We start from the raw sequence: 27,310 nt of genomic DNA on the forward strand, positions 1-27,310 counted from the left end.
ATCTAGTAAGAGCGCACAATATGCTAATGGTACACCATAGCAGTATCAATTGGCTATGTGATACAATGTATCGCGGTCTATGAAAGCTTATGAGCTAAACCAGTACTACACTAGTGTGAGAATCTTTTGTGTCGCCGCAACTACACCGTTAACGTGCTCTAGTAACAGCCTTGGATATGGCATCTTCCAATCTAGACCGTCTAATTGTGATACAGTGCATACAAGAACACCCTAATTACTATCCTCTCGGCCAACAAAAGCCCTAGAAATGGTATCTAGCACGTTTAATGAGGTTTAACCTCGAATTTGAGATATCCTCCCAATTTGCTCTGTTTCTGCGCAATCACATGGGAATCACTATATCTTCTCCGTCCAAGACCAGGATGACGTAATACCAGAACTTGACGAAATGGAAATTTTACTTAGAACGCATTTCCCAATTCTGCTATTAAGGTCTCCAAAATTATCTCCGAAGACACTGGTACGACGTGAAACTATGAAACAAGCATTTTCATTGAACAAGGCCTTTACCTGCTACTTCCACCTTCTTCCAAACCCTGTATAAATATAAATTATATTATGTAATATTGCAAACACATGCCAAATATGCCAGGAAACCTTTGTAATACTGCCAAACCCTGTTTGTACCGAAAATTATCTGTCTGCATTGCGAACTCACTATGTGTCACTGTCAGAGATACCACAACATCTATGCATCGCCCAAACTCTTTTATAATGCCACCAAACACTGCCACACAAGTTGCATCACCCAAATACTTCTATAATGCCATCAAACATTGCCACACAAGTTGCCAACGATGACCACCCATGATCCAGTTGACCAACAATCTCTTTTGAATAACGTTGGAAATGAAGTTAGGTTTATTCCTTTTTATTCTGGATTCCATCTTCCTTAAATTCTTGTTCTTTCTCTTATCCTATATAGGTCGAATTGTTATGGTATTGTGTCCTGCTTATTGCTAGCTACCACCTTAGGGAGTTGCAGGGGGCGGGGTGAGGGCAGGGGCATGTAATCGTAGAGGGTGGGGATGGGGCAGGAGCAGCAAGTTGCAAGGGGAGTGGGCATTGCATTGGGGTTGCAGACGGGGAGGGGAGAGTGGACAGGAAAGGAAAGGGAGTGAAGATTTCCCGGTGGGTTGAGAGCCGGGGAGAGAGAGGATTATGGTGAAGGGCCAAAGGAATAATCTAAGAATTTTAAAATATAGAAGGGATGCTTTTAAGTTTTAACCCACTGAATTGAGTTTTGATGCTTTTAAAAGAAGATGTGAAAAAGATATAAAAGAAACGCCATTAAGCTACTTTACCCTTTACTTTGTCTTCGATCTCCTTTTATATTTTCTTTCCTGTATGATTGAATTATTATTATAAAGAGATGTGGTATTATTGTGGTGTTGGTCACTTCAACTTTTTCTTTTGGACTCATGCACCCATTTTCCATAAAGTCTCATACTCTTTCAGACTCATACCAAAGGGAAGTAGTAGGCAGCTTCCGCATGCCTACCACCAAAAATCACTAATCATAGAAAGCGTGTCATTTTGATGTGGATGAGGTATGCTTTTGAAAATTGCGGACTCTTTATTTTTATTGTGATCCCCAAACCCCATGGATGGTGTGAGATCGACTGGATCAGTTATCTCCGAAATATAAATGATGCCTGTTGATAGACATTCTTTATATAATTATATCTATAGGAACTGTTTTGAAAAGTAACAGTATCAAAGATTGAAGAATCTATAGATAGACTCCCAAGTAACACCATTATTATTCACATTTGAAAGGATATCAATCAAGCAAGCAAGCAAGCAAGCACGCAAGCAAGCAAGCAATTTGATAGAATGGCAGATCATCAGGCCTCCTCCTCTTCTGGTTCGAGTTATGAAGTGTTTTTGAGCTTTCACGGCGAAGACGTTCGCACCAATTTCGCTGACCATCTCTACCATGCTTTGGATGGGGCTGGGATTCGAACTTTTAGGGACGAGGATGAACTACCCAAGGGAGACACCATTGGCCCAAAGCTACTCGCTGCAATCCGGCAGTCCATAATCTCTATTCCCATCTTCTCGATGAATTATGCATCGAGCAAATGGTGTCTCAATGAGCTAACCCAGATTTCTGAATGCAGAAGAAGCCCAATGAATCAAATTGTCTTTCCCATTTTCTACAAAGTCGAACCAAGGGATGTACGAACCGGGAAAGAAATAGATGCGAAAGCCTCTGATGAGGAATACCAGATGCGCTTCGACAAATACCAGACTGGCTTCAACGAAATCTATGCGAAAGCCTTTGAAGAACACCAGATGCGCTTGAATACCGAAGAAGAAACTCTGCAAAAGTGGAAAAAGGCTGTGAGAGAGGTTGGAGAATTGAATGGATGGCATCTGAAGGAGGGTATGTAAGTCTTCAATTCAACACTTCTATCTGTTTTGGTTCCATATTTTTTATTTCCTTCCCTACAAAGTAGCAACCATAAAGTCATATATATATATATATATATAGGGAAAAAGTTCTGTGTCCGAAGTGTGGCCTATGCCAGCACTCACATGAGTCTATCTCTCTCCTCCCCATGTGAAAAGACATATTTGCCCCCCTTGTTTTAAGGAAGAGAGAAATAGACAAATGGGAGTGCTGGCGTAGGCCACACTCCCATACAGAAAACTGCTTCCCATATATATATATATATATATATATATATATATATATACTCAGGGTCACTTGTTATTGTCATCTAATTAAGGTCATATTTCGCAATTGCAATTTATTTATTGCTAAGTAAACTGTGCTGAGATATTTCCATTCATGTGATTGCTTTGATTTTGTTATGATTTTTTTTTTTGGTCAACATTTTGTTATGATTAAGATATGGGAAAAGGAACGCTAACCAGCTGTGTGTGGGCATGTATCTGTGCCCAGACACAGGTCAACATGAAAAAAGCCGCTACACCCTTGAATCTTTCAACCTTTTCAGGGGTGTGGCAGTCTTTTCGCGTCGGGCTGTTTGGGCATAGGTACACGCCTACACACAACACCCGTTAGCGTTCTTTCTCCCAATTAAGATATATAAAAATATACTTGAAAAGGTATCAAATGCAATATTTGATTAATAACTAGAGCAAAGTTAATGGTCCAGTGGCTGAAGGAAAAATTTTTAGGTTGCACACTCACATCAGCCATGTGGTGCCGTGGCCGGTGAGATAGAGGTTGAAATTTTGGAGATAGGGTCCCATACTCGTATGTCATGCTTCAGGAAATTTATCCTCTCAAGTGCGGTGCACTGCCCAATGCACCACACTTAAGAATTCAACCGTAAAAACATGGGCAATGACGTCTTTTTATCCACTCAAGTGTTGAGTGAATGGTTAAATTCCTAAGTGTGGTGCATTGGGCAATACACCGCACTTGAGAGGTTGAAAATCCCATGCTTCATCCCAATAAGAGTTTTCCATGTGGTAAAATAAATTGCTAAAAGTTTCTGTACTACAAGAGGGTTAACAAATTAGATGATAGAATTTTAGGGATGTAAGCGGATCGGATTCGGCTAGGATTTAGTACTATCGGAATCCAAAACTAAATCTGTTTACCAAATGACATTTCCGTATCCAATCTGATATCTGACGGAATTTTAAAAACTAATATCATATTCAAATTTGGGAGTTCATCGGATATCTGGATATTATCCGATCCAATATGGATAATCTAACTAGGCACATCCAAGTTGAGGTCCCTTGGTGTATGTTATTCACTGTTGATATTGTTTTGATTGATGAGACAGTGGAAGGGATTAATGCGAAACTGGAGTTATGGAGATCAAGCTTGGAATCAAGAGGTTTTAAGTTTAAGTAGAACAAAGACAGAATATATGATGTGTAACTTCAGTCAAACCAGGAGAGGTGATGAAGTGGTGAAACTTGAGGAGTGAGAGTTACCACAAAGTGAATGCTTTAGATACCTGGGGTCAACCTTTAATAAAGAGGATGATGTTTCCCATAGAATTAAAGTAGGATGGATGAAGTGGAGAGGTGCATCAGGAGTATTATGTGACAAATGTATGCCTCTTAAGCTTATGGGGAAATTCTATAAGACAGTAATAAGACCTGCTATGACATATGGGGCAAAATGTTGGGCATTTAAGAAGAGTAATATAGCTACGATAAGTGTAGCGGAGATGAGGATGTTGAGGAGGATGTGCGGCAATACTAGAAGGGATAGAATAAGAAATGATTTTATCATAACTGAATTAGGAGTTGCACCAATCCAAGACAAACTTCGCGAGAGTTGCTTGAGGTGGTATGGTCATGTACAACGGAGACCCATGGATGCACCAGTAAGGAGTGGCCAGATTCAATTTGATGGACCTAAAAGAGGTAAGGGCAGACCTAAAATGACTATTGGAGAAGTGCTAATAAAGGATATGCATTTATTAGGGCTCGATCCTAGTATAACCGCGGATAGAGTTGTTTGGATCGATGACAAGGATCCGTGTAGCCAACCCCTTGTAGAGGAATGTCCCTAGGATGCTGCTTTGACTTCTTTCTTTACGTATTTTTCTTTTATTTCCATATAGCCGACCCCATTTAGTTGGGATAAGGTTATGGTTGTCGTTGTTGTATTTTATAATTTATTTTGAAATTATTCATTCTCTTAATATAATATAGACTGAGGTTTATAGATTAGAAGAAATACATGTATAGACACCTGGACATATTACTTGTACCCAAAAAAGTCCAATTTCTAAAATCCAAGCCTACCTCTGGGTTGGAACGATTCTTCTTGATTTGGGCTTGATTGTTGAAGCTTAAAGCCAAGTTTCATTAGGCTTTGTCTTTAGGACTTTTTTTTTTGTGGTAATAGTCTTTAGGACTTCAAGTGAACCAGGATTGACACACTTGATGTCCAACCATAAAGAGGAGGAAAAATTAAAAGAGGAAAAAAAATGATCATAGTAAGGGCTCTGATAAAATAGGTTCAAGGTCCATTTATTAATTATACATATTTTTAATAAAATTCTTTTAGCATTATAACATTGAAAATTTCTTTAATGTATTAGAGAAAAAAATTATTTGTTGTCGTCCTCTTCTACTTTCTTTCTTAGAAGGAATTTTTTGATCATTTTTAGTATGTATTTACTTATAGAACAGATTAGTTTGGGTTTTGGAGTACCTGAGAAACAACTAATTGCGTTAAGTGCCAACAAGATGTGAGATCTTGTTTATCATTTTTCTTCGCCCTACTTGCTACTCTATTTGCTCACTTGTGAAATGTTTTGACTGATAATCAATACAGAGATAGAAACAAAAAAAATAAGACAAACACATATTAAGACTTGCATAATCTACTTCAGTTCACACTATTCATTTATGGTTTCTTCCATGTTGAATTTGTAATTCCTTATGTACATTATTCATCACCCAGTATTACCCCTTTTTTTGTTTGAATTATGTAGGTATGAAGGGAAGTTAGTAAAACAAGTTGCCAAAACAGTTCGGAGTACATTGAACAAGAGACTCACATATGTTTCTGATAGGCTAGTTGGAATTGAATCTCATATAAAAGAAATGTTGATGCGATTAGATATTGAATCTAACGACATAAAGATTGTGGGAATCCATGGCCTCGGTGGCATTGGAAAGACAACAATTGCTAGGGCTGTCTGCAATACAATCCTTAGTAAGTTTGAAGAGTATACATTTATTGAAAACATTCGAGAGAAGGCTGAAAAGTATGGGATTTGCTATCTGCAAAACCAACTTATCACAGGTATCTTTAAAAAGGGAAATCTAAATATTGCTGATGTGGATACTGGAATTAAAGTGATCAAGGAAAGATTTTGCACAAAAAAAGTTCTTTTTGTTCTTGATGATGTGGATAAAGATCAAGCAAAGTTTTTGGCTGGGGACCGCGAATGGTTTGGCGTTGGAAGTAAGATCATTATCACAAGCAGAAATAAGAATGTTTTAATTGCTCAAAACACAGATGCGATTTATGAGCCGGAGGAAATGGCTTTTGATGATTCTCTTAAAGTTTTTAGTCATTATGCATTTGGAAGGGACCAACCTCTAGAAGATTATGTGGGCCTCTCAGAAGCCATGGTAAAAACTACTGGAGGACTTCCCTTGGCTCTTCAAGTTACAGGTTCATCTTTATTTAAGAAGGAAAAATCAGTATGGAATGGCATGTTAAAGAAGTTGCAAAAAGATCCCAATAGAGATGTTATGAAAAGCTTGAAAATAAGTTATGATGGATTAGAATATACGGAGCAACAAATGTTTCTTGATACTGCTTGTTTTTTCATCGGAATGAATAAAGACTTTGCATGTCATATATGGGAAGGGTGTGATTTTTCTCCAGATGTAGGGCTTGATGTTCTTTGTGCAAAGTCTTTGATAATGATTAGTGAAGATGGTAAGCTAAGGATGCATGATGTGCTGCGGGATCTTGGAAAGGATATTGTTTGTCGAGAGAGCATAAAAAATCCAGGGGAGCGTAGTCGAATATGGTCTCATAAGGAAGTCATGGATGTACTGGTAAAACAGACGGTAGGTATTGAAGGCACCTTTGTCATTTTTTGTGAGGAGTTTGTTAATTAGGTCTTTGATTGATTTTTTTGCTTTTTGGTTATTAGAATAACCTTAGTTTGGTATTTAATTAAGGTCACCTATTTTGTAGGGAACATGTAATTGTGAAGGACTCATTATTGACTTCTGTAGCGCATCAAGTAGCAAATGTCTGATGAGTGAAGGATTTGCTTCAATGGCTGAACTAAGATTACTCCAAGTTGATTATGCAAAATTTTCTGGGAACATCACCAATTCTTTTTCAGAACTCAGATGGCTTAGTTGGAGAGGATGCCCTAAACAATATGCACTAACCAATTTTTATCCACAAAAACTGGTTGTTCTTGATCTATCATACAGTAAGATTACAGAAAATTGGACGGGTTGGAAATGCATCAAGGTCTAAATGAACATCTCTCTTTTTTTATTTTTAATTGTTTATTTTAAAAGTCTTAAAAAATACTTCAAATTTTCTTTTAATTAGTCATTTCTTAAGCTAATTAGATAAGTTTCTATTTTGCAGGTGGCAGTAAATCTAAAAGTTCTAAGTCTCTCGTCTTGTTATCAACTATCTAGTACTCCTGATGTTTCAGCAAATCAACAGTTGGAGGTATTGATTCTTACAGAGTCTAAAATTTTGGTTTGGATCGACACATCTATTGGTCATCTCAGGAACTTAGTCACATTAGATATGGGTGGCTGCAAGAGTCTACTGGATCTCCCAATTGAAATTTGTCAATTGATTTATCTCAAATCACTTGATTTACGGCGGTGCAGAAGTCTAAATGAGCTGCCGGAGAAATTGGACCGCATGACCTCCTTGACAACACTTCGCATAAGTGGTTGTGAAAAACTTGAATCGCTTCCAAATCTTCCTTCTAGTTTAGAATATTTTGATGCTTCTGGTTGTGTGTTGATAAGATCACTCCCAATGCTTTCAAACCTAAAAAATCTACAAAACCTGTCCCTTCGAGGATGGAAGAAGCTTCTACACATCTCAGGTCTTCCCTCAAGTTTGACTAGCCTTGATATTAGTGGCTGCTCTTCAATTAGAGACATATCAGGTCTTTCCTCCACAAGTTTGACCAGCCTTGATGCCAGTGAATGCTCCTCAATTCAAGAAATCTCAGGTGGTTTTCCATCAAGTTTGACCAGCCTTAATCTTAGGAGTTGCACTTCAATTACATACATCTCAGATCTTTCCTCCACAAGTTTGACCAGCCTTGATGCCAGTGAATGCTCCTCAATTCAAGACATCCCTGATCTTCCATCAAGTTTGATCAGCCTTGATCTTAAGTTTTGCACTTCAATTCAACGCATCTCCTGTCTTCCCTCAAGTTTGACCAGCCTTGATGCTAGACATTGCAAGTCAATGGTAAAACTATCATGTAGTACTAATACATCATCATCAGGAGGAGGCTTGAGAAATTTAAAGACATTAGATCTTTATGATTGCAGCAGCCTGGAAGAAATTGAAGGTGTTGACCATAAATTGGGCTCCTTGGAGATCTTCAAAATTGAATCGTGCAAATCATTAAAAAAAATAAAGCTGACAGGCTTGAAAAATCTGGTGACTTTTTGTTTCAGTAAGAACGACCATATGTCCGATTTTGAAGGGGAAGGGATGGACTCTCTGGAGATACTGGACATTGAGAATTGCGAATCAATAGGAAAAATACCATATCTCCCAGATTCGAAAAGGCTATCGATACTGAGAATCGATAATTGTCCGAAATTAACGGAGATTGAGCGGCTTGAGGACTATGAATACTTGAGACATTTATCAATTAATGGGGCCACATCATTAAAGACAATGCTGAATATCTCAGCCCTGAAGAACCTGGAGCATTTTACATTCAAGAAGTGCCACTCGATTGAAAGATTACCTCATCTGTCAAACTTAAACAAGTTGATTCATCTATATATTTATCCTGGCGGTGGTGACAGATGGGCAAGATTACCGGATCTTTCAAACTTAAAAAACCTCAAGTGTCTTGGTATTGGAGACTGCAAGAATGTAGCCGAGATTCATGGTATTGACCGATTGGAAAACTTGGCGAGTTTGGAAATTTGCGGCTGCGAGTCCTTGGCAAGATTACCGGATCTTTCAACCTTACAAAACTTGAAGGTGCTATGGATTAGTGGTTGCAACAATCTAGCCGAAATACTTGGTATTGACAGAATGGAAATCTTACAGAATTTGGAAATTAGTGGCTGTGAGTCCTTGGAAAGATTACCAGGTCTTGCAAACTTAAAAAGCTTGGAGAATCTAAGGATTAAAGACTCAAAGAATCTAGCCGAGATTCATGGTATTGAAGGATTGGAAATATTACAAAACTTGGTAATTAGCGGCTGCGAGTCCTTGGAAAGATTACCGGATCTTTCAAACTTAAAAAAATTGAGGAATCTAGAGATTGAAGGCTGCAAGAATCTAGCCGAGATTCATGGTTTTGGCAGATTGGAAATCTTACAGAATTTGGAAATTAGTGGCTGCAAGTCTTTGGCAAGATTACCGGATCTTTCAAACTTAAAAAACTTAAAGGGTCTATGTATTAGTGGCTGCAAAAATCTAACCGAGATTCATGGTGTTAAAGGATTGAAAATATTAGCGAAATTGGTAATTAGCAACTGTGAGTCCTTGGAAAGATTACCGGATCTTTCAAACTTGAGTCGTCTAGAGATTAGAGGTTGCAAGAATCTGACCGAGATTCATGGGGTTTGCAGATTGGAATTCTTGAACTATTTGGAAATTAGAAACTGCGAGTCCATGGAAATATTACCGGATCTTTCAAACTTACAAAACTTGAGGCGTCTAGAGATTAGCGACTGCAAGAATCTACCCGAGATTCATGGTATTGAAGGATTGAGTTTTTGTTCTACCAAAAAAAAAAGAATACCTTTCAAACTAAAAAATTACCCGATCTTTCAAGCTAAAAGGTAATGATTGCAAGAAGCCAACTGAGATTCAAGCTGGTAATGGATTGGAATCTTTGGACAAATTTACTCAAGGTACTACTGTCTCTTTCTCTCTGTTTTTGTGTGTTTATGTTTTGTGTTGTGATGACCTGTAGGCGTTTTGTTTTTTGTTTCCATTTGAAGTCTCCATTAACTTTGTAAAATTTTTGACATTTTGGCTCTTTATTCTTCTGGTTTTTTTTTTTAAAATTGTAAAAGATTATTTTTTCCAGAAAAAATATGGAAAAGGTATTCGTACACTGGAGATTCTCCCATCGACTCCATCAAATAGGAGAGGAGGTATAAGGTGTTTATGTCATTTCAAATTGGGGATTTATACCAATACTACTACATTTAATGTACACGACCGTGCATGAAAACTTTTGCCAAAAAATATTGATATCGACTTATCTTCTCAACAAAAAAGGAGTCTTGTAGGTTGTCCATCTGTTATTATTATTGAAGGAAATCATATCCTTGAAATGTTTGATTTGGAAAATGGCAAATAGACTAGACCAATTAGTGTAAAACTGCTGGGTGAACTCCTTCCTTTGATTAGCTGCTCCAGTGCAAGTGCCCTTCCCAAAAGACACCCACCCCTATGCAAATTAGTCCAAGTTGTTGCTTGCAAGTCAATCAACATAATATCTAAGGTATGGACTTTGTTTCGCCGAAGTTACTAGATTCAATTTTCAATCTAATTCCAATTAGTCCAAGTTGTAATGTAGTCCTAGGTAGGAGTAGTCCCACTAGGAACCAGGGTAATAGGATCACCAAACAAGGCTGGTCGATTGGGACAGCTTGGGCTAATTAGGGCAGAATTAGGGTTAGGGTTAGGGTTTCGAGCTAGGGTTTTATTTGGTAATGATGTGCAGGTTTTTAGGAGTCTATTGCTGTAGGTTTGGATTGATTTGGATGAAGTTGGAAACCTAGGGTTTTGGGTTAGAGGCCTTGTGAAAAATGGAGTGTTTTCAGGATCTAGGGTTTAGGGGTGGATTTTGGGAAAGGGGTTTATAGGGTATTAATGGGTAGGTCTAGGGGGTTATTTTGGTATAGAGAAGTTAGGGTTTGGATGAGATACGAAATTCTGCAATTCTGGACAGAATTGAGTTGCAGGTTTTGGGTTTAATGTAGTGGAGGAATGGAGGGGTTATAGTTGCAACTAAAGGCTAGGGTTAAGGTCGAGTGTGGGGAGTGATGTGGGGGATATATGCTAAAAGTTTGGTTTGGAATTGATGGACAGATCTGAAATTATGAAGGAGTCCTAGTTAAGGTAGGAGTTGCAGGTTTAATGGAAATTAGGGTTTAATGGATGGAGGGGGGTGTGGATTAGGTTAGAGGATGAAGAGGGGAAGCATATATGCAGGAAATTAAAATTACTCACTGGTTTGATCTCCTTCAAAGGCGGCAGCAGCAGCTTGAAGAAGCTCGATTGAATAAGAAGGACCTCCCGATCTACAAGATGCAAAGAGTCGATCGAAGTCCACCAATCCCTTCACCTTGGTATTACTCACAAGGCAACCTTGATATTACTCACAAGGCACACTTACGATGGAGCAAAGGCAGCAACAAAGGCAGCAAGCATAAAGCTGAGTTTTTATTAATTAAAATTCGTATTCAATACATGGCCCCCTTAGAACCTTATATAAAAGACTCAAAATTAGACTTAGACACTAAAAAGGAATGACCTAACCCAATCCTTAACCTATTAGCTATAACTTAAACTGACTAGGAAACTGAAATAGACTCAAAATAGAATCCTAATGACTTAAAAACAACTTAAACTACTTAAAATAGAAGAAGATTCCCTAATAGCCAATAGGATATAAGAACCTCATAGCCAATAGGATCACTTCGCTTAAATTAGACCAATTGAACCAATTGGATGCAACCAATTTAAACCGGTTCAATTAAAAAACATAAAAATAAACTAAGTATTGGGCTAATCCCGTATGCAACCTATATACCCCTAGTTTAGGTTCATTAAAGTGGCTTATTACATTAGAAACCCATGGGATCAAAGGCCCAACATGTATGTAACCCAACCCTAGACTTATTACCAATGAAACAAGCCCTATTTGGTGATGAATCTGCATCAAGTTGTTGCTTGCAAGTCAATCAACGTAATATCTAAGGTATGGACTTTGTTTCACTGACGTTACTAGATTCAAATTTCAATCTAATTCCACTGTACACAGTTTTCCTTCTATTCATGCACATGTTCTTCAAAAAATCCCCATTTATAGATTAATCCTTTTACGCATGTTAAAAAAAAAAAATGGTTTTGAAAATGTTTAAAAAAATTACATGGAGAAACATTTTTATTTAAAATATCATTTGCATGGAAAATTTACAATGAAACAAACAGGGCCTTAGCATGAAGGTTTTAATTTATTCTAGTTCCTACTCATTTCAGAATGAATAAGGTGATCTAGAGCAAGGCAAAACGGTTTTACGACAAACCTACTTCATAAACTGAACTTCTATAAGGACTAAATCAAATTTCAGTGAGAGACACTGGTAATGTTGCATGTCTCTAGATCCATTAAGAATCTTTCTTGCATCTCACGCTTTAGCTCCTTGATCTGTTTTCATATTATGGCATTGATGGCATTATGTTTGTTGTTAGACAGGAAATTACATGTTTTCACATCCCATTAGTTACATCCATTGTTATTCATACATTGCCATTGTTAGGTACTGCATTCAGAATGACATGGTTCATGTGCATTCAGATTTATCACCTATTCGAGAAGGGGTCATCCACTTTGATTGGATGTTCGGAGATGCGGACAGCTACATAGAGGTGTGTACGCAACGGAATCCTGCCTTAGACAAGACAATTGTTGCTAATAACTTCTACGTAAAATTCCCTAAGGGATTTTTATTCTTTCCATAGTCTCCTGCAAGATTAATTGGAATATATACTTTTTTGTTCGTAACTTTTATTGAGCTACCAAATCACCACTGCAAATACAGTTATAGTTAATTTTGGGCAGTTTTGATCTTAAATGAACTTGTGAAGAAGCAGAGGAAGCATATATTTATCAGTCAGCATTTTTTTTTTTGGTAACGTACATATACATAACTGTAGTTTTTTGTTGGCCCATACATATCTATACTTACGTCTTTCTATTAAAGATTAGTGCCCAACTCCAAATCCAGATATAATTTTTCCTTTTGGCTAATATAGTTATGATTACTAGTGAAAGCAAAGATAGATAAGCTATTTTCTTTTCTACAATACCTTTCATGCTCTGCTTTATTTAAGAAATACATAGAGTATTTTTTGGATTGAGTTAAACATTTTGGAATTGTAACCCATGCTGTCTTCATAAGGTTCCTTTCTCTTGTTGCCGCCACCTTTTCTTCCAATTTTGAGTTCTTGGTGCATATGAAAATATACAACACTGTTAGAACTACCAAAAAGCAACCTGTTTTTGTAATAGCCATGCATCAAGTTCCTCTTGATTCTGTGAGTCTATACTAAGGCCATAATATTATGTTTTTGTTGAATTTCATGAATAATGGCTTGTGAACAATGTGCCCACAGCCTCTTTATTTATAACCAGAGATCAGTACAATAAAGGAAATAAAATCCTAGCCAAATCACATGTGTAACATGTGCATAATGAACCTGGACACTTCAGTGTATCCGGGTCCGGGTCACACATCAACGGGTAATCCGTGAACATTCTACACTCCCCCTTAAGTTGGTGTATATATATCATGCATGCCCAGCTTGCTAATTATAGAAGAAAAAGACTTATGACAAAGACTTTTAGTAAGGACATCTGCTAGTTGATCACTGGACTGAACAAATGGAACACATACAACTCCTTGCTCCAGCTTTTCCTTGATGAAGTGCCTATCAACCTCCACATGTTTGGTACAGTCATGCTGGACTGGGTTGTGTGCTATACTAATGGTAGATTTGCTGTCACAGTAGTGACGTATGGGAAGAGTTGTGGGAAGGGATAGGTCCTGTAGAAGACCTTGTAACCATAGTAACTCACAAACTCCATGTGCCATGGCCCTGAATTCAGCTTCAGCACTTGATCGAGTAACAATAGATTGTTTCTTGCTCCTCCAAGTGACTAAGTTCCCTCTAACAAAGGTACAGTAACCTGATGTAGACCTCCTGTCATTAGGGCAACCAGTCCAGTCAACTTCCGTATATGCTTTTACTCGAGTATGGCTGTGAAGAAAATATAAAATTCATTTTTCAGGTGAAGACTTCAAGTACCTCAAGATTCTGTATGCAGCCTCTAAATGAGAAGAGTGAGGGTCATGCATATATTGATCGACCAAGCTCACGGCAAATGCTATGTCAGGTCGGCCAGTTGGGTATGAGATAAGTATTTCAAGCAACCAACTAATCTCTGGTAGCTGCCTTTATCAACTGGATCTCCTTTCTTGCTCTTCAGATGAGTGTTAGGCTCCAGTGGTGTGTCTGCAGGCTTCCTTCCTAGCATTCCCGTTTCACTGAGCAGATCAAGGATATAGTTTCATTGAGACAGAAAGATGCCACGTGCTGAGTGGGTAACCTCAATTCCCAAGAAATATCTAAGTTTCCCTAGATCCTTTATTTCAAATTCAGTTCCCATGTAGTAGTGTGGAGGCAAGGTTCGAGAACTCGCGAGATCTCGATCTCGCCGAGTTTCTCGGTTTTTCAAAATCTCGAGTTGAGATCACATACGCATTCTAAAAGTGCATTTTCTCGGCGAGATCTCGGCGAGATATCGAGATCTCCGAGTTTCTCGGTTTGGCATAGGAAAATGCCCATCTAGGTCCTTTACATGAGTGCCAGATCTCGAGATCTTGCTGGAAATTCTTGGTATACAGACACCTATCTATGCCCGGAATCTATCGAGATCTCGGCGAGATCTCTCTGAGATCTCCGAGTTTCTCGGTTTGGCATAGGAAAATGCCCATCTAGGTCCTTTACATGAGTGCCAGATCTCGAGATCTTCTTGGAAATTCTTGGTATACAGACACCTATCTATGCCGGAATCTATGCCGGAACCAAGACAGGCACTTATTTATGCCTAATATCATTTAAGTAAATGCTTTTGTATTTGTATTTCATTTACTTAAGATATTATTCATAAATAAGAAAATACCCCCCCCATTTGAATCCAATAAAAATAGTTAAAAATCAAATTCAAAAGGAAAAAAGTCAACCCTCCAGTTCAAGAACAAAAGCGGATTTTCGATGGTAGGTGCAATTTTCAACTTTCTAATGCGGTTTTTCTCAAATCTAAAAATTCCATAAATCTTATTATGGTAAAACATTGCTAAAAACCAAAAGTGCGGTAAAATATTCATTTGTTTTGATGTCCAAAAATTATTTCCATTGGAGCGATTTTTGACAAGATTCGAGCACATCGAATTAAGTTTGACGTACATAACTCTTTCAATATAAATCAGATTTTAGCAATCTTGGACTTGTTGGAAAGCTTTCAAAACAAAGCTTTCCAACAAGTCCAAGATTGCTAAAATCTGATTTATATTGAAAGAGTTATGTATGGTCAAACTTAATTCAAGATGCACGAATCTTGTCAAAATCCATATGCTAGAAAGTTTGAAAATTGACTACCCGAAAATCTAGTTTTGTTCTTGAACTGGGGTGACTTTTTTCTTTTGGAATTTTATTTTTAATTATTTTTATTGGATTCAAATAGAGGGGTATTTGCTTATTTATGAATAATATCTTAAGTAAATGCAATATCATTTAAGGCATAAATAAGTGTGTTTGTCCTGTGTCTGTCCTGGTTTCTAGCATAAGTAAGTGTCTGTCCTGCTTTCCTACTAACTGAAACTCCTATTTGGACTTAGTTTTTGCAAAATCTGATAGTGCCATTGTGTTTAAATGGCCTAAAATAGGCTGAATACCAAGTTTTAGACACAAACTAGGTCTAAAACCCACCGAGATGAGGCTTCGAGTCGAGAAAAAAAAAAGTGCAACAACTCGGCGAGATCTCGACTCGACTCGGTTTTTCAAAGGTCCGAGTTGGCACCGAGACACGAGTTTTCGAACCTTGCCATTTACTTCTTCAACCTCTTCACTTCTTCAGTATCACTTCTAGTGATCACAATGTTGTCAACAAAGACAATCAACACTGTGATATGATGCCCCACTTTCTTTATAAATAATGTGTGATCAGCATTACTCTGCTTGTAGCCATTTGACACAATAGCTTTGTGAAATCTCCCAAACCAAGCTCTTGGTGATTGCTTCAATCCATAAAATGCTTTTTTCAAATGACAAACTTTTTCGTTAGTCTTTGAAGTAGCAAACCCAGGTGGAATCTCCATGTAGACTTCCTCTTCAAGATCACCATGGAGGAAGGCATTCTTTACGTCTAGTTGCTGAAGTTCCCAGCCTTGGTTAACATCACAGGAGATTATCACTCTGACTGTATTCATCTTCGCAACTGGGGTGAATGTTTCTTGGAAATCAATGCCATGGATTTGTGTAAATCTTATTCCAACTAATCTGGCCTTGTACCTCTCAACAGCCCATTTGCCTTCTGCTTGATGGTAAAGACCCATTTGCAGCCAATTGGTTTCTTCCTAGGTGGAACAGATGTCAATTCCTAGGTTTTGTTCTTTCCCAGAACATTCATCTCCTCATTCATTGCTTCTTTCCGCTTCTGTTTGGCAATAGCCTTCTATCAAGAGTTAGGAATGGAAACAGAGGATAGGGAGTAAACAAATGCTTGAAAGAAGGAGATAGAGAATCATAAGACCCAAAATTAGAGATGGGATGTTGAGTACAACTGCTTTTAGGTTTCCTAATAGCAATAGGTACATCAAGACTAGGATTATAGACAAGCTTACCAAAGTTTGGAGCAGGCTGAGTAGAACTTGGAGCCGGTAGTACAGGTGGAGGTGGGTCAGTGGTGGTAGTCTTTTTGTGCCGTGTTCCTCTGGCAAATGTTTCATTGAAGTAAGGAGATTTTCCAGTCTCCCCCTGAACAATAGGCTGCTCCTGAAGCTCCCCCCGATCTTGTTCCTACCCAGTGATCCCTTCTTGAAGCTCTATTTCTGTAGATGGTTCTTCAATAGTTGGAATCTCAACCTCCAATGGCTCAATGAGAGGAGACACCTCTTCACTCTAAGGCTTCCCCTGAAGAGGTGTAGTGGGTGAAAAATAGGCCTCAGATTCACGAAAAACAACATCCATTATAACAAGCATCCACCACGTGGGGGATGGTAGTACTTATAGCCCTTCTGAGTGGCAGAATACCCTAAGAAAACACACCGTAGACCTCGAGGATCAAGTTTACCAATGTGGTGATGATTGCGGACAAAATCAACACACCCAAACACCTTTGGAGGCACAACAAAGGATGAATTACCCGGAAGGACTTTTAGTGGGCAGCGAGTATCCAAGACCCGAGTAGGTAGGCGATTAATGAGATAGGAGGCGGCAAGCACAACATCTCCCCAAACCCATGGAGGGGCATTCATGGTAAACATGAGAGAGCGAGCAACCTCCAAGAGATGGCGGTTTTTTAGCTCAGCAACACCATTTTGGGCCGGTGTATCAACACACGAGGTCTGATGTATAATCTCATGAGTGTCAAAGTAGGTCCGAAGACGGCTGTCCCTGTACTCCTTCCTTTTGTCACTGCGCACAATTTTCACTCGGACAACAAATTGATTTTCCTCCATTTTATTGAATAATTGGAAATAAGTAAATATATCACTATTCTGATTCATCAAATAAACCCATGTGGTCCGACTAAAGTAGTCAATAGAAGTAACAAACCTTGTTATTCTTTGCGGGGGTTTCAGAGCTTGAGAAATCAGCCTTTTTGGAGAAATCTGGTTTTCTTGAAGGCCATTTGCCTGTCAAATACCTGGGTCTCCCTTTGATCCCGGCAAGACTCTCCGCTCATCACTGTACTCCTATGCTGGATCTTATTAGGAAGAGGCTTCAACTTTGGAAGGGCAAGCTTCTCTCTTATGCTGGAAGATTAGTTCTCATCAAATCAGTCCTGGAATCGTCTTATATTTATTGGTCTAGCATCTTTGGTCTCCCTTAGTCTACTATTAAATCCTTGGAGTCTCTCATGGCCTCTTTTCTTTGGAAGGGCACTGATACAGCTAGATACCTGCATCCTGCCAGTTGGGCAGCCGTGTGTCTCCTAAAAAAAGAAGGCAGTCTTGGCATTCACAGGATAAAAGATGTGAACTCTGCGGGTATCATCAAGCTCATTTGGAAGGTTGCCTACAAGCAGAAAAGTATCTGGGTCGACTTGTTATACTCAGGCCTTCTCCGCCAGGATTCAATCTGGACTGCTTCAGCTTCTTCCGATGCCTCTTAGGTCTGGCGTAAAATTCTCGCTACTCGGCCCTTGGTCCAACAAGCTATTCACTCTAGTATTGGTGATGGCCTCTCCACTTACCTGTGGCTAGACCATTGGCACCCCTTGGGAATTCTCCTCCACTTGGTCTCTCCTAGAACCATCTATGCTTCGGGTCTCAACAGGCTATCCCTTGTGGCTGATATCATTGATGAAGCTGGCTGGTCTCCTCCCCCCTCTCCCTCCCTTGGTCTCATCTGGAACGAGCTCCACAACATCTCCAGAAGGCCTGCTTTTAGAGGTGACTGTGTTACTTGGAAGATCAGCAACTCTTGCTCCTTTTCTTCCAAGGCTGCCTGGAATCTCATCTGTCAGTCCGGCGCTTTAGCTCCTTGGCGCAAGCTGCTCTGGTTCAAGCACCACATCCCCCGCCATTGCTTTACAGCTTGGAGAATATTCACCAAATGCCATCCGACTCAGGCCTTTCTTCGTTCTAGGCAGATCTCAGTCTCTCTTGCCTGCTGCCTCTGCTGGAACAATTCTGAAGACTTGGATCATCTTTTTTTTGAGTGCCCTACTGCTGCTGCCATCTGGAAAGGAATCTCGTCCAAGTGTTGGCCTTCTCGCAGAAGAATCCTCCCTTTCTCAAGGGAATGGATCTGGATTGACATGACCTTTGGGGAAACTCTACTTGTGACACTGTTGGCAGATTAGCTTTTTGTGCAACCCTCAACCACATTTGGATGGAGCGCAATATCAGGAAATGGACCTCCAACTGTCGCTCCTATCAGAAGATTTGGGAGTCCATTTCCTTTGAAATCAAAGCAAAGTTAATGCTAGTTCCTCCCTCTCGTTGCTCGGACACCCCAAGGAACAGGCTCATTGTTGATTCCTGGGGTTTGTCTAATGTTACTTTTGCTGCCACTGCTGGCCTTTAGCTAAGCTTGGGCTTGTTCTTTTTTATTTTTTCTTCTTCCCTTCGGGGCCCCTTGTGTTTCTTCTTTCTTTTGGTAATGAAATTCTTATTCACCCAAAAAAACAAACCAACGAAACCCAGATGTTGACACACATCGGGCAAGTCCCCACACATCTGAATGAATCAAACCAAAGGGAACTAAACTTCGTTTATTCGAAATGGGAAAGTAACTCTAGTTTGTTTAGCAAATATGCAAGCATCACAACTAATATTGTTTGGATTAGATCTTTTAACCAAAGAGGGAAATAAAGTAGTTAAAGCCCTAAGAGAGGGATGGCCAAGATGGCGATGCCATTTATTAAATTCATCAAGGGCAAAATCTGAAGTGCCAGAAGGAGAGCCGTGTGAAGCCAAAACAGAATTTGCTGAAGAGGATCCGTTAAGCACATAGAGACCACCAACCACCTTACCACTACCAATCGTACATTCCGACTCCAAGTCTTGAAATAGGCAGGAGAAGGAAAAAAGTTACTTTGCAGTTCAAGTCCCGGGTGAGACTACTAATGGACAATAGATTAGTATAAAATTTCGGGACATGTAAAACAGAGGAAATATGCATAGAAGGCAAGCACTGCACAATCCCTTTTCCAAAAATTGGAGAAAGGAATCCATCAGCAACACGAACTTTGGAATTACTAGATAAGGAGAATAAGTTAAAAATTTGGAAGGAGAACTTATCATATGATCTGTTGCTCTAGAGTCAATTACCCAAGAAGTGGAATCGACAGAGAAACAAGTGCCACAAAAAGAAATACGTGAACCAGAATTTTCAGACATGGAAATGGTAGAGGCAGCCGTAGAAGAAGTGGAGGAAGCATTAGTGTCCAGTCGGCTCATCAAAGTACAAAGGTACTGCATCTCATCCAGGGAAAGAGGCTCGGTCTGATCAGAAAAGTGATCATCAGAGACAGCTTGGTTTGCCCGGGCAGAACGGTTTGAATCAGGTCCTTGGGTATCGGCAGGATGCCCATGGAGCTTCCAGCAACAGTCCTTGATATGACGTTCCCTGCCACAGTAGTCACACTTGACCGGAGGGCGATCATAGCTCATACGATCAGTCCCAGTATCACAAGCAAATTCCCTTGGGCACCAGACTGAGAAATAGAAAGAAGAGCAGACTGTTCTTGGGTAACAGGCTGAATCATTGCTATCCGGCGATCGTCTTCAGCAGCAACCAGAGAATATGCTTGTTCAAGAGAGGGAAGAGGATCTCGATTGAGTACGGAGGCCCGGATCTAATCAAACTCAATGTTGAGACCAGCGAGAAAATAAAAAACAAGCAAGTCCTCCTCACATTTTTTAAAAGCAGAAGTATTCGAATCATAGGTGGCTGTAAAGGTCCCATAAAAGTCCAGCTGTTGCCACATGGTACACAACTTGGAATAATACTGGGAAAGAGTCAACTTCAATAGCTTGGTCTGAAGAATTTTTTGGCCAACAGCAGCATTGCCAATCTTAGAGTAGGTATCCTTGGCTGTTTTTCAAATCTTCGTAGCCGCATCAAGAAGAAGATAACGCCCGACGATTTCTTGTTCCATAGAGTTCACAAGATAGAACATGACAAGTAACTTAGACGTCACCCACTTGTCCTGGACAGAACAAGCATCAATTGGTTTGGTTACCTCCGATCTAGTAATATAGCCGGAAAGACCACAGGAACCGATAGCGAAGAGGCAGGAGCGAGACAACAATAAGTAATTGCTACCATTTAATTTAATGGAGCTGATTTGGAACGGAAGGAAATCATGCTGAGTCGTGCCTTCATGTCCAGATGAGGCAGTGGTAATAACAGAATCTCCTGGCATGATGGCTGGTTGAAGAAACTCAAACAATAAATCACCGGGAAGGGTAAAAAATATCTGGACAGATGCTTAATGCATAAGGATCAGAAACACCCCTTGGTGGGAGTCAACTCACCACCGAGGGTGAAAAAGGGGAGGCAGTAACAGAATAGGGCGGAGAAACCCTCCTGCGAAAGAAGAAGGTGGGGCTGAAGGCCTTAGGGAGTGGGTGGCGGAGAGGTTGAAGGTGGTGGTGTGGCGGAAAGAAAAAAGAGAGGTGGAAGGTGGTGGCTGGCGGTGGTGGTGGGCTAGAGCACAATCGTGAGAAAGAGGAGAGGAGAAAATAGAAAAAAAAGAAAAACAACTCCAATGCTATGTTGAATTTCATGAATAATGGCTTGTGAACAATGTGCCCACAGCCTCTTTATTTATAATCAGAAATCATTACAATAAAGGAAATAAAATCCAAGCCAAATCACATGTGTAACATGTGCATAATGAACCTGAACACTTTAATGCATACAGGTCTGGGTCATGGATCAACGGGTAATCCGTGAATATTCAACAGTTTTTAATTTTTTAATCAGGCTTATTCTTAGTACGTGAGACTTGGGTGAGACTTGCATGTATTTGTTTGAACATTAATTGAAATGGAAATTGTTTTAGTGATGCATCTAATCTTCGAGCACATTTAATTATCAGATTCATATTTTACTGTCCCTCTTTGTTTGAGTGTGAGTGGAGCTCTGAATTTTGAATCATATTTGCTTTCCAGTTTCGTTGAAAAGAAATTAAAATGTGAAACAGAAAGTTGTGGAATTTGGTTGATCAAAATTGTTTTCCCAGGTCTTTACTGCTGTGGTTAGAATCAATATTCAGAATTTTCTGAACAAAAAGAGGGAGGAACTCTCATTCTAGCATTTTGCAACAAGGTGTTATCTCGCTTAGATTAGAGGAGAAATTTGTGGGGATTAAAAGAACTGTGGAAGAGATTCCAGGGACCCTATCTGAGTAAGTAATATTTTGATTGAATCAAGAATGAACCTTGTTCTGGATGTGATTAATGGAGTAGGCGGGGTTTGTTCTGGAAAATATGAACCTGATGGTATTATTCTGTTGTTCTGAGGATTATGTACCCAGTGAATCAGTGATAATACTCCTTTAAAAGATGTTTGTGTCATATTATCACACTAGGAATGACGGATTATATTGAAATGGATTTAATTAAATGAGCCAAGTGATATCACTTGCCTCTGTTATGCTCCTTATTATGTATTGTCACTGGTTGTTGTTGCCTAGATGATCTATTGTGAGATATTTGAAGTTTGTAGATTTTGTCTCTATGCATCAATATGATAATTGGGAATTAAGGATGATTCAGTACACATTTTCCCATAGGTGTCGTTGAGAGGGGCTCCAACTAGAATCACCTATATGCTCAATTGTTTAGAATTGAAGTTCCAATGATTGATCTACTTAGGATTATGGAGCATTAGCATAGACCCGATTGTCTACTAAGCCTTGTCCCATCAATCTAGCACACACAGGAAATCTTGTTGGCTCCTTATGTTGTGTTAAATCACAAGTTCTCAATTCCTCCCACTACAAAAATCCTCTTTTTGTCTTGCCCTTTTACTTACTGCCTTCAATTTTCCCTAAATTGCTCCTTATGTTCTGTTGAATCACATTCATTCTCTTTCTCATATACAGGCCGTCAGGCACACAGCACACAGCAACAATTAGCTTGAAGGGAAGCAACACTTCAGACTTCATTATAATTTCCCTGTTTCAATAAATGATCTTGATGTCTCAATTGTTTGCAATGGGCCAAAACACCATGAGGAAATGACTAGGGCCAAGGCTGTACCGCTGTATTGCCATCACCTTTTCTTGACAAGAAGAGACAGTAAGAAATAGTACCTGTTAATGTACATTGACAGTGGAAAGTGGAAATGATCTTTGAGTCTTCAATCTAGTATATCAATTTCGTGGTTGGTAGATGAAAGGGTCACTTTCCTTTATTATCTTATGATGCATGAGCTTTCCCCATATTGATACAGCTGGCTCTGCAAACATATATAATACCAGCCATGATGGCTACTCACTCTCTCTGAGAACATATTGGTTGCTTTCTTTCTAAATTCGGTACTTACAGAACTCAAAATCAAATATGTAAGACAACCTCTGGATAGGCTTTTTGAAGTTCCAAGTCCATTTCCTTTCCTCAAACTCTGTCCATTCAAATGCTGCTCAGGTTTGACATTGAAAAAGAAAGAAAAGAAAGATGCTAGCTGGTTAGGTTTAGTTTGGTTTGTGTAGAATTTAGATTGGGCCAACGACTATTTGAAAGAATGAACAAAGTGCTTACCCAATTCAATGTGTATATGATTCGGCCATGAAACAACTGGATAAAAAACAAGGCCGTACCCAGTGCACAAGGCTCCCGCGTTTAGCAGGATCTGGGGAGGGTCAAATGTACGCAGCCTTACCCCTGTTTCCAAAGAGGCTGTTTCCAGGACTTGAACCCGTGACCAAGCGTATATAGAGTTGACTCTTAGCAATGAAGAATCGGCTAAATTACTAGACAACTGTAGTTACTAGATACTAATACCTGAATTATCATATTTAATTTAATATCCAAAGCTTTTGTCTTCTTTATTTTCAGGCTTCTCACCTCAACATGGAAAAGATTGAGTTGCTACCTACCCTAATCCACAACTGCCAGTTGCATTTCCTCTCCGTCGCTTGTTGGAGATCTGTTGTTGACCAAGTCCTTCCAAAGTCCTGCCCAAATCGATCAGCTATGTTGTTACTTTTCCAAAATCAGTTCAGTCTATATCTACTATTAATACTACAGAATGAGTTGCTACCTAACTTTTCTCAGAGCTGTGAACCAGTTTCCCAATTCTCTGATGTGATTTATTTGAGATCCTTTTCTTCTTGTACCAAAGCCAATCAAGCTGGGTGCATGATACTTATTAGAAAGATGAAGGTCCCTTTAGCCATAATCCAAATCATGTTTCTTACGACTGTCTGTTGCTTGGATGGCTTTGGTAGTTGGAGACGCAGAATTCTCATTGTACTTTGACAAATTGAGTTGTTAGGGCTACGATGAATATTGTTGTGATATGCAGGAATGGAACTACCATCATCACACTTTCCGCTGGCAGGTGATTGATTCTGGATTTTGATACTGACCCAAGTAGCTGCATCTGTTGTTCCTAGAATCCTGAGAGAGACATGGAACAACATACTGCTGTGGTAGAACCCTTTCAGTAACTTGAGCCTGTAAGGGTTGAAGATATATTTGATGGATCAAGAAAGGGGTGTATACTGAACCAACAAATAGTTAGAAGTTGCTAACACCTTCAGAGTTTATTTTTACCTTTGTTTCCTCATTGTATTTAGGGTCTTCCGAGTTCAATCTTTGGGAATGATTTTGTTAGATATGGACCAGAATACCGTGGGGGATATTCTGGGTTTTTTTCCCTTTATTTATGTCTGCGTTTTGTATATGGGTTTAGTCCCACATTGCTTGTAAACATTGTTTTATGTTTCAACTATTGTTATAAATAAAGTGGGGCTTGGGGTGAAGAGATCATCCAAGCCTTTCCCTAATTCAAGTCTCTCTACATGGTATCAGAGCAGATTTCGAACTAGGGACTGTTTCCCCTCCTTCGATTTCAGTGTTATTTCCTCTCTCTCTCTCTCTCTCTCTTTCCTTGTTCTCCATCCCCATATAGGGCAGCACTGATGAGGTGATCATGCGATCTGGCTGCTGCCCTCATTACCTCAGTTATGATTTATAATTCTGCTCGATAGGAACCAGCCATTCCAGCCTGCGAAATTTGGAGCTTCAGTTTTTTGGGGATTTTTTCTACTTCTCTTACAAGGAATCAATTCCTCCCTTGAAGACCACAACCTGCAGCAGGATTTTCCTCTTATTGGTTCGAGTTCTTTATCTCAGATTTAATCACAGTTTCAAGACCTCCTAAGATTGATTTTTACAAAAACAGGGTTTTTTTCAAAACCCTGACAATTGTCAATCTATGACTGGCTCCTCTAGCTTGTTTCATAAATACTCTCCCACTTCTGGGAAAGATAAGGTCAAAGTGGCTGATGGTTCTCTTTCTTCCATATCTGGAAAGGGAATCATCCACTGTACTTCCTCTTTTCCCTTGACTTCTGTTTTGGACATTCCTAATTTTACTACTAACCTTCTTTCCATTAGTAGTATTACTCGTGATCTTAACTGCGAAGTCACTTTTTTTCCTTCTCATTGTGTGTTTTAGGATCTGGAGTCTGGGAAGACGATTGGATTGGGTAAAGTGCACGGTGGGCTGTACCTGCTTGATGACAGTCGCTTCTCTCCACCACCATTACATTCTCCACTACACCAGAACTCCATGGTCTCTTCTGAACTCTACCAGTGGCAGTCTAGGTTAGGTCACCCTCCTTTAAGAATCTTAGCTCATTTATTTCCTAGTCTGGTCACCCTTTGTACTAAGGATGACTTTTTTTGTGAGGCTTGTGTTCTAGCCAAACAAACACGTTCAAATTATCCAGTTTCTAATAAAAGGATCTCTTTTTGTTTTAATTTGGTGCATTCTGATGTTTGGGGCCCTAGTCGTCAACCTTCTATTTCTGGCCACCGATGGTTTGTTTCTTTCATTGATTGTCACTCTAGGAATACATGGGTATATCTTTTGCACGAAAAAAATCAAGTTTTCTCATGTTTTCAGGATTTTCATAAAATGATTCAAACTCAATTCCGGGCTACTCTCAAGGTATTGAGAAGTGATAATGGAACAGAGTATACTGAGTCACAATTTCAAAAATATTTGGCTGACTATGGCATCCTTCATCAGACTAGTTGTGTTGATACCCATGCCCAGAATGGTGTGGCAGAAAGAAAGAATTGCCACTTGTTAGGGATGGCCAGGGCTTTGATGTTTGTGAGGAATGTCCCATCTCAATATTGGGGGGATGCGGTGCTCACTGCTGCCTATCTCATCAATAGGCTACCCTCTAGGGTTCTTAACTCTCGTAGCCCCTCTGATGTTTTAATGGGAAATTCCTCCTTTATTGTGCCACCCAAGGTGTTTGGTTGTATGTGTTATGCTAGGGATACTAGATCTCCTGGCAAACTGGACCCTCGGGGACTTTGTTGTATTTTCTTGTGTTATTCTCCGACCCAAAAAGGTTACAAGTGTTACCATCCCCCTTCCCGCCGGACCTTGGTTAGTATGGATGTTATTTTCCATGACTCCCTTCCTTACTATTCTTCGCCACCTCTTCAGGGGGAGAGTTCTAGTGAAGATGTGCCTTTTGAGATTCCTCTACCAGAGGTTCCTCAGGCTGCTGTCTAGCCTACTTTGGATGCCCAACTTCCTCTGGCTGTTCCTCCCTCACCTGATGGGAATCCTTTACAGGGGGAGACCATAGAAAATGGTGTTGTTAATGTTCCTATCCAGGGGGAGCTGAATCCAGTCCAGAGGACTATTGGTGAATTTCAGAAGAGAATTGACAACTCCAACATCATCACCTATACAAGGGGCAGATCCAACAGAGGGCAGTGCGAACCCACTGTAGCACCAGTACCCATCCATGCGCTCCCAGGACCGGATCCTTCATCTCTGGTAATCCCTCTCCTTCTGACCTACCTATTGCTCATCGCAAAGATACTAGGACTTGCACTTTACATCCCATTTCTCGCTTTGTTTCGTATAGTTCTCTTTCTCCTTCTTTCCGTGCTTTTGTATCCTCTCTTTCTTCTGTCTCTATTCTGAAAGATTGGCAGGAAGCATATACAGATGGAAAGCGGAAGGCTGCAATGTTGGAAGAAATGAGAGCACTACATAAAAATAACACGTGGGATCTTGTGGCACTTCCTCCAGGGATAAAACCAGTGGGATGTAAATGGGTCTTCGTGGTAAAACAGAAGGCTGATGGTTCAGTGGATCAGTATAAGGCACGTCTGGTTGCAAAGGGATTTACTCAAACTTATGGAGTTGACTACCAGGAGATCTTTGCACCAGTGGCAAAGCTCAACACTATCAGGGTGTTATTAGCTTGTGCTGCAAATCTTGGGTGGGATCTTCAGCAGTTAGATGTAAAGAATGCCTTCCTCCATGGGGAGCTTGAGGAGGAGGTATATATGGACATTCCACCAGGCTTCTCTGAAGACAGGACTAGGGGCAAAGTCTGTAAGTTGAAACGTGTTCTATATGGGTTGAAGCAATCACCTAAGACCTGGTTCGGCAGATTTCATAAGGCTATGATTTCAGCAGATTATAAGCAGAGCAATGCTGATCACACTTTGTTTATCAGACGAGTTGGTGACAAGGTTACTCTACTCATAGTCTATGTGGATGATATTGTGGTGACTGGTAATGATGATGTTGCTATCAGGGACTTGAAGCTTCTCCTTGGCCGTGAGTTTGAGGTCAAAGATCTATGTTCTCTCAAATATTTTCTAGGGATAGAAGTTGTTCGCTCTTCAAAGGGCATCTTTCTTTCCCAAAGGAAATATGTCCTTGATCTGTTGACTGAGACAGGGCTGCTAGGTTGTCATCCTTCAGATACTCCTATGGATGCCACTACAAAACTTAGGGAGAAAGAGGGTGAACCTGTTGACAAGGGTGGTTATCAGCGGTTTGTGGGCAAACTAATCTATCTTTCCCACACCAGACCTGATATAGCAGTTGCTG

General features: G+C 39.8%; 1 protein-coding gene across 1 annotated transcript; it reads left to right on the plus strand.

The window, feature by feature from the left end:
* Positions 1-1,857: 1,857 nt before the first annotated feature.
* On the plus strand, positions 1,858-9,670 carry LOC122639216 (disease resistance protein RUN1-like). The gene is made up of 6 exons (XM_043832037.1): positions 1,858-2,410; positions 5,153-5,216; positions 5,463-6,555; positions 6,686-6,973; positions 7,097-9,425; positions 9,645-9,670. Exons 1-6 carry the CDS (start codon positions 1,858-1,860, stop codon positions 9,668-9,670), a joined length of 4,353 nt encoding a protein of 1,450 aa, XP_043687972.1.
* Positions 9,671-27,310: the final 17,640 nt, after the last annotated feature.

The sequence above is a fragment of the Telopea speciosissima genome, chromosome 9 (genome assembly GCF_018873765.1).
Source record: "Telopea speciosissima isolate NSW1024214 ecotype Mountain lineage chromosome 9, Tspe_v1, whole genome shotgun sequence".
Lineage (NCBI taxonomy): Eukaryota > Viridiplantae > Streptophyta > Magnoliopsida > Proteales > Proteaceae > Telopea > Telopea speciosissima.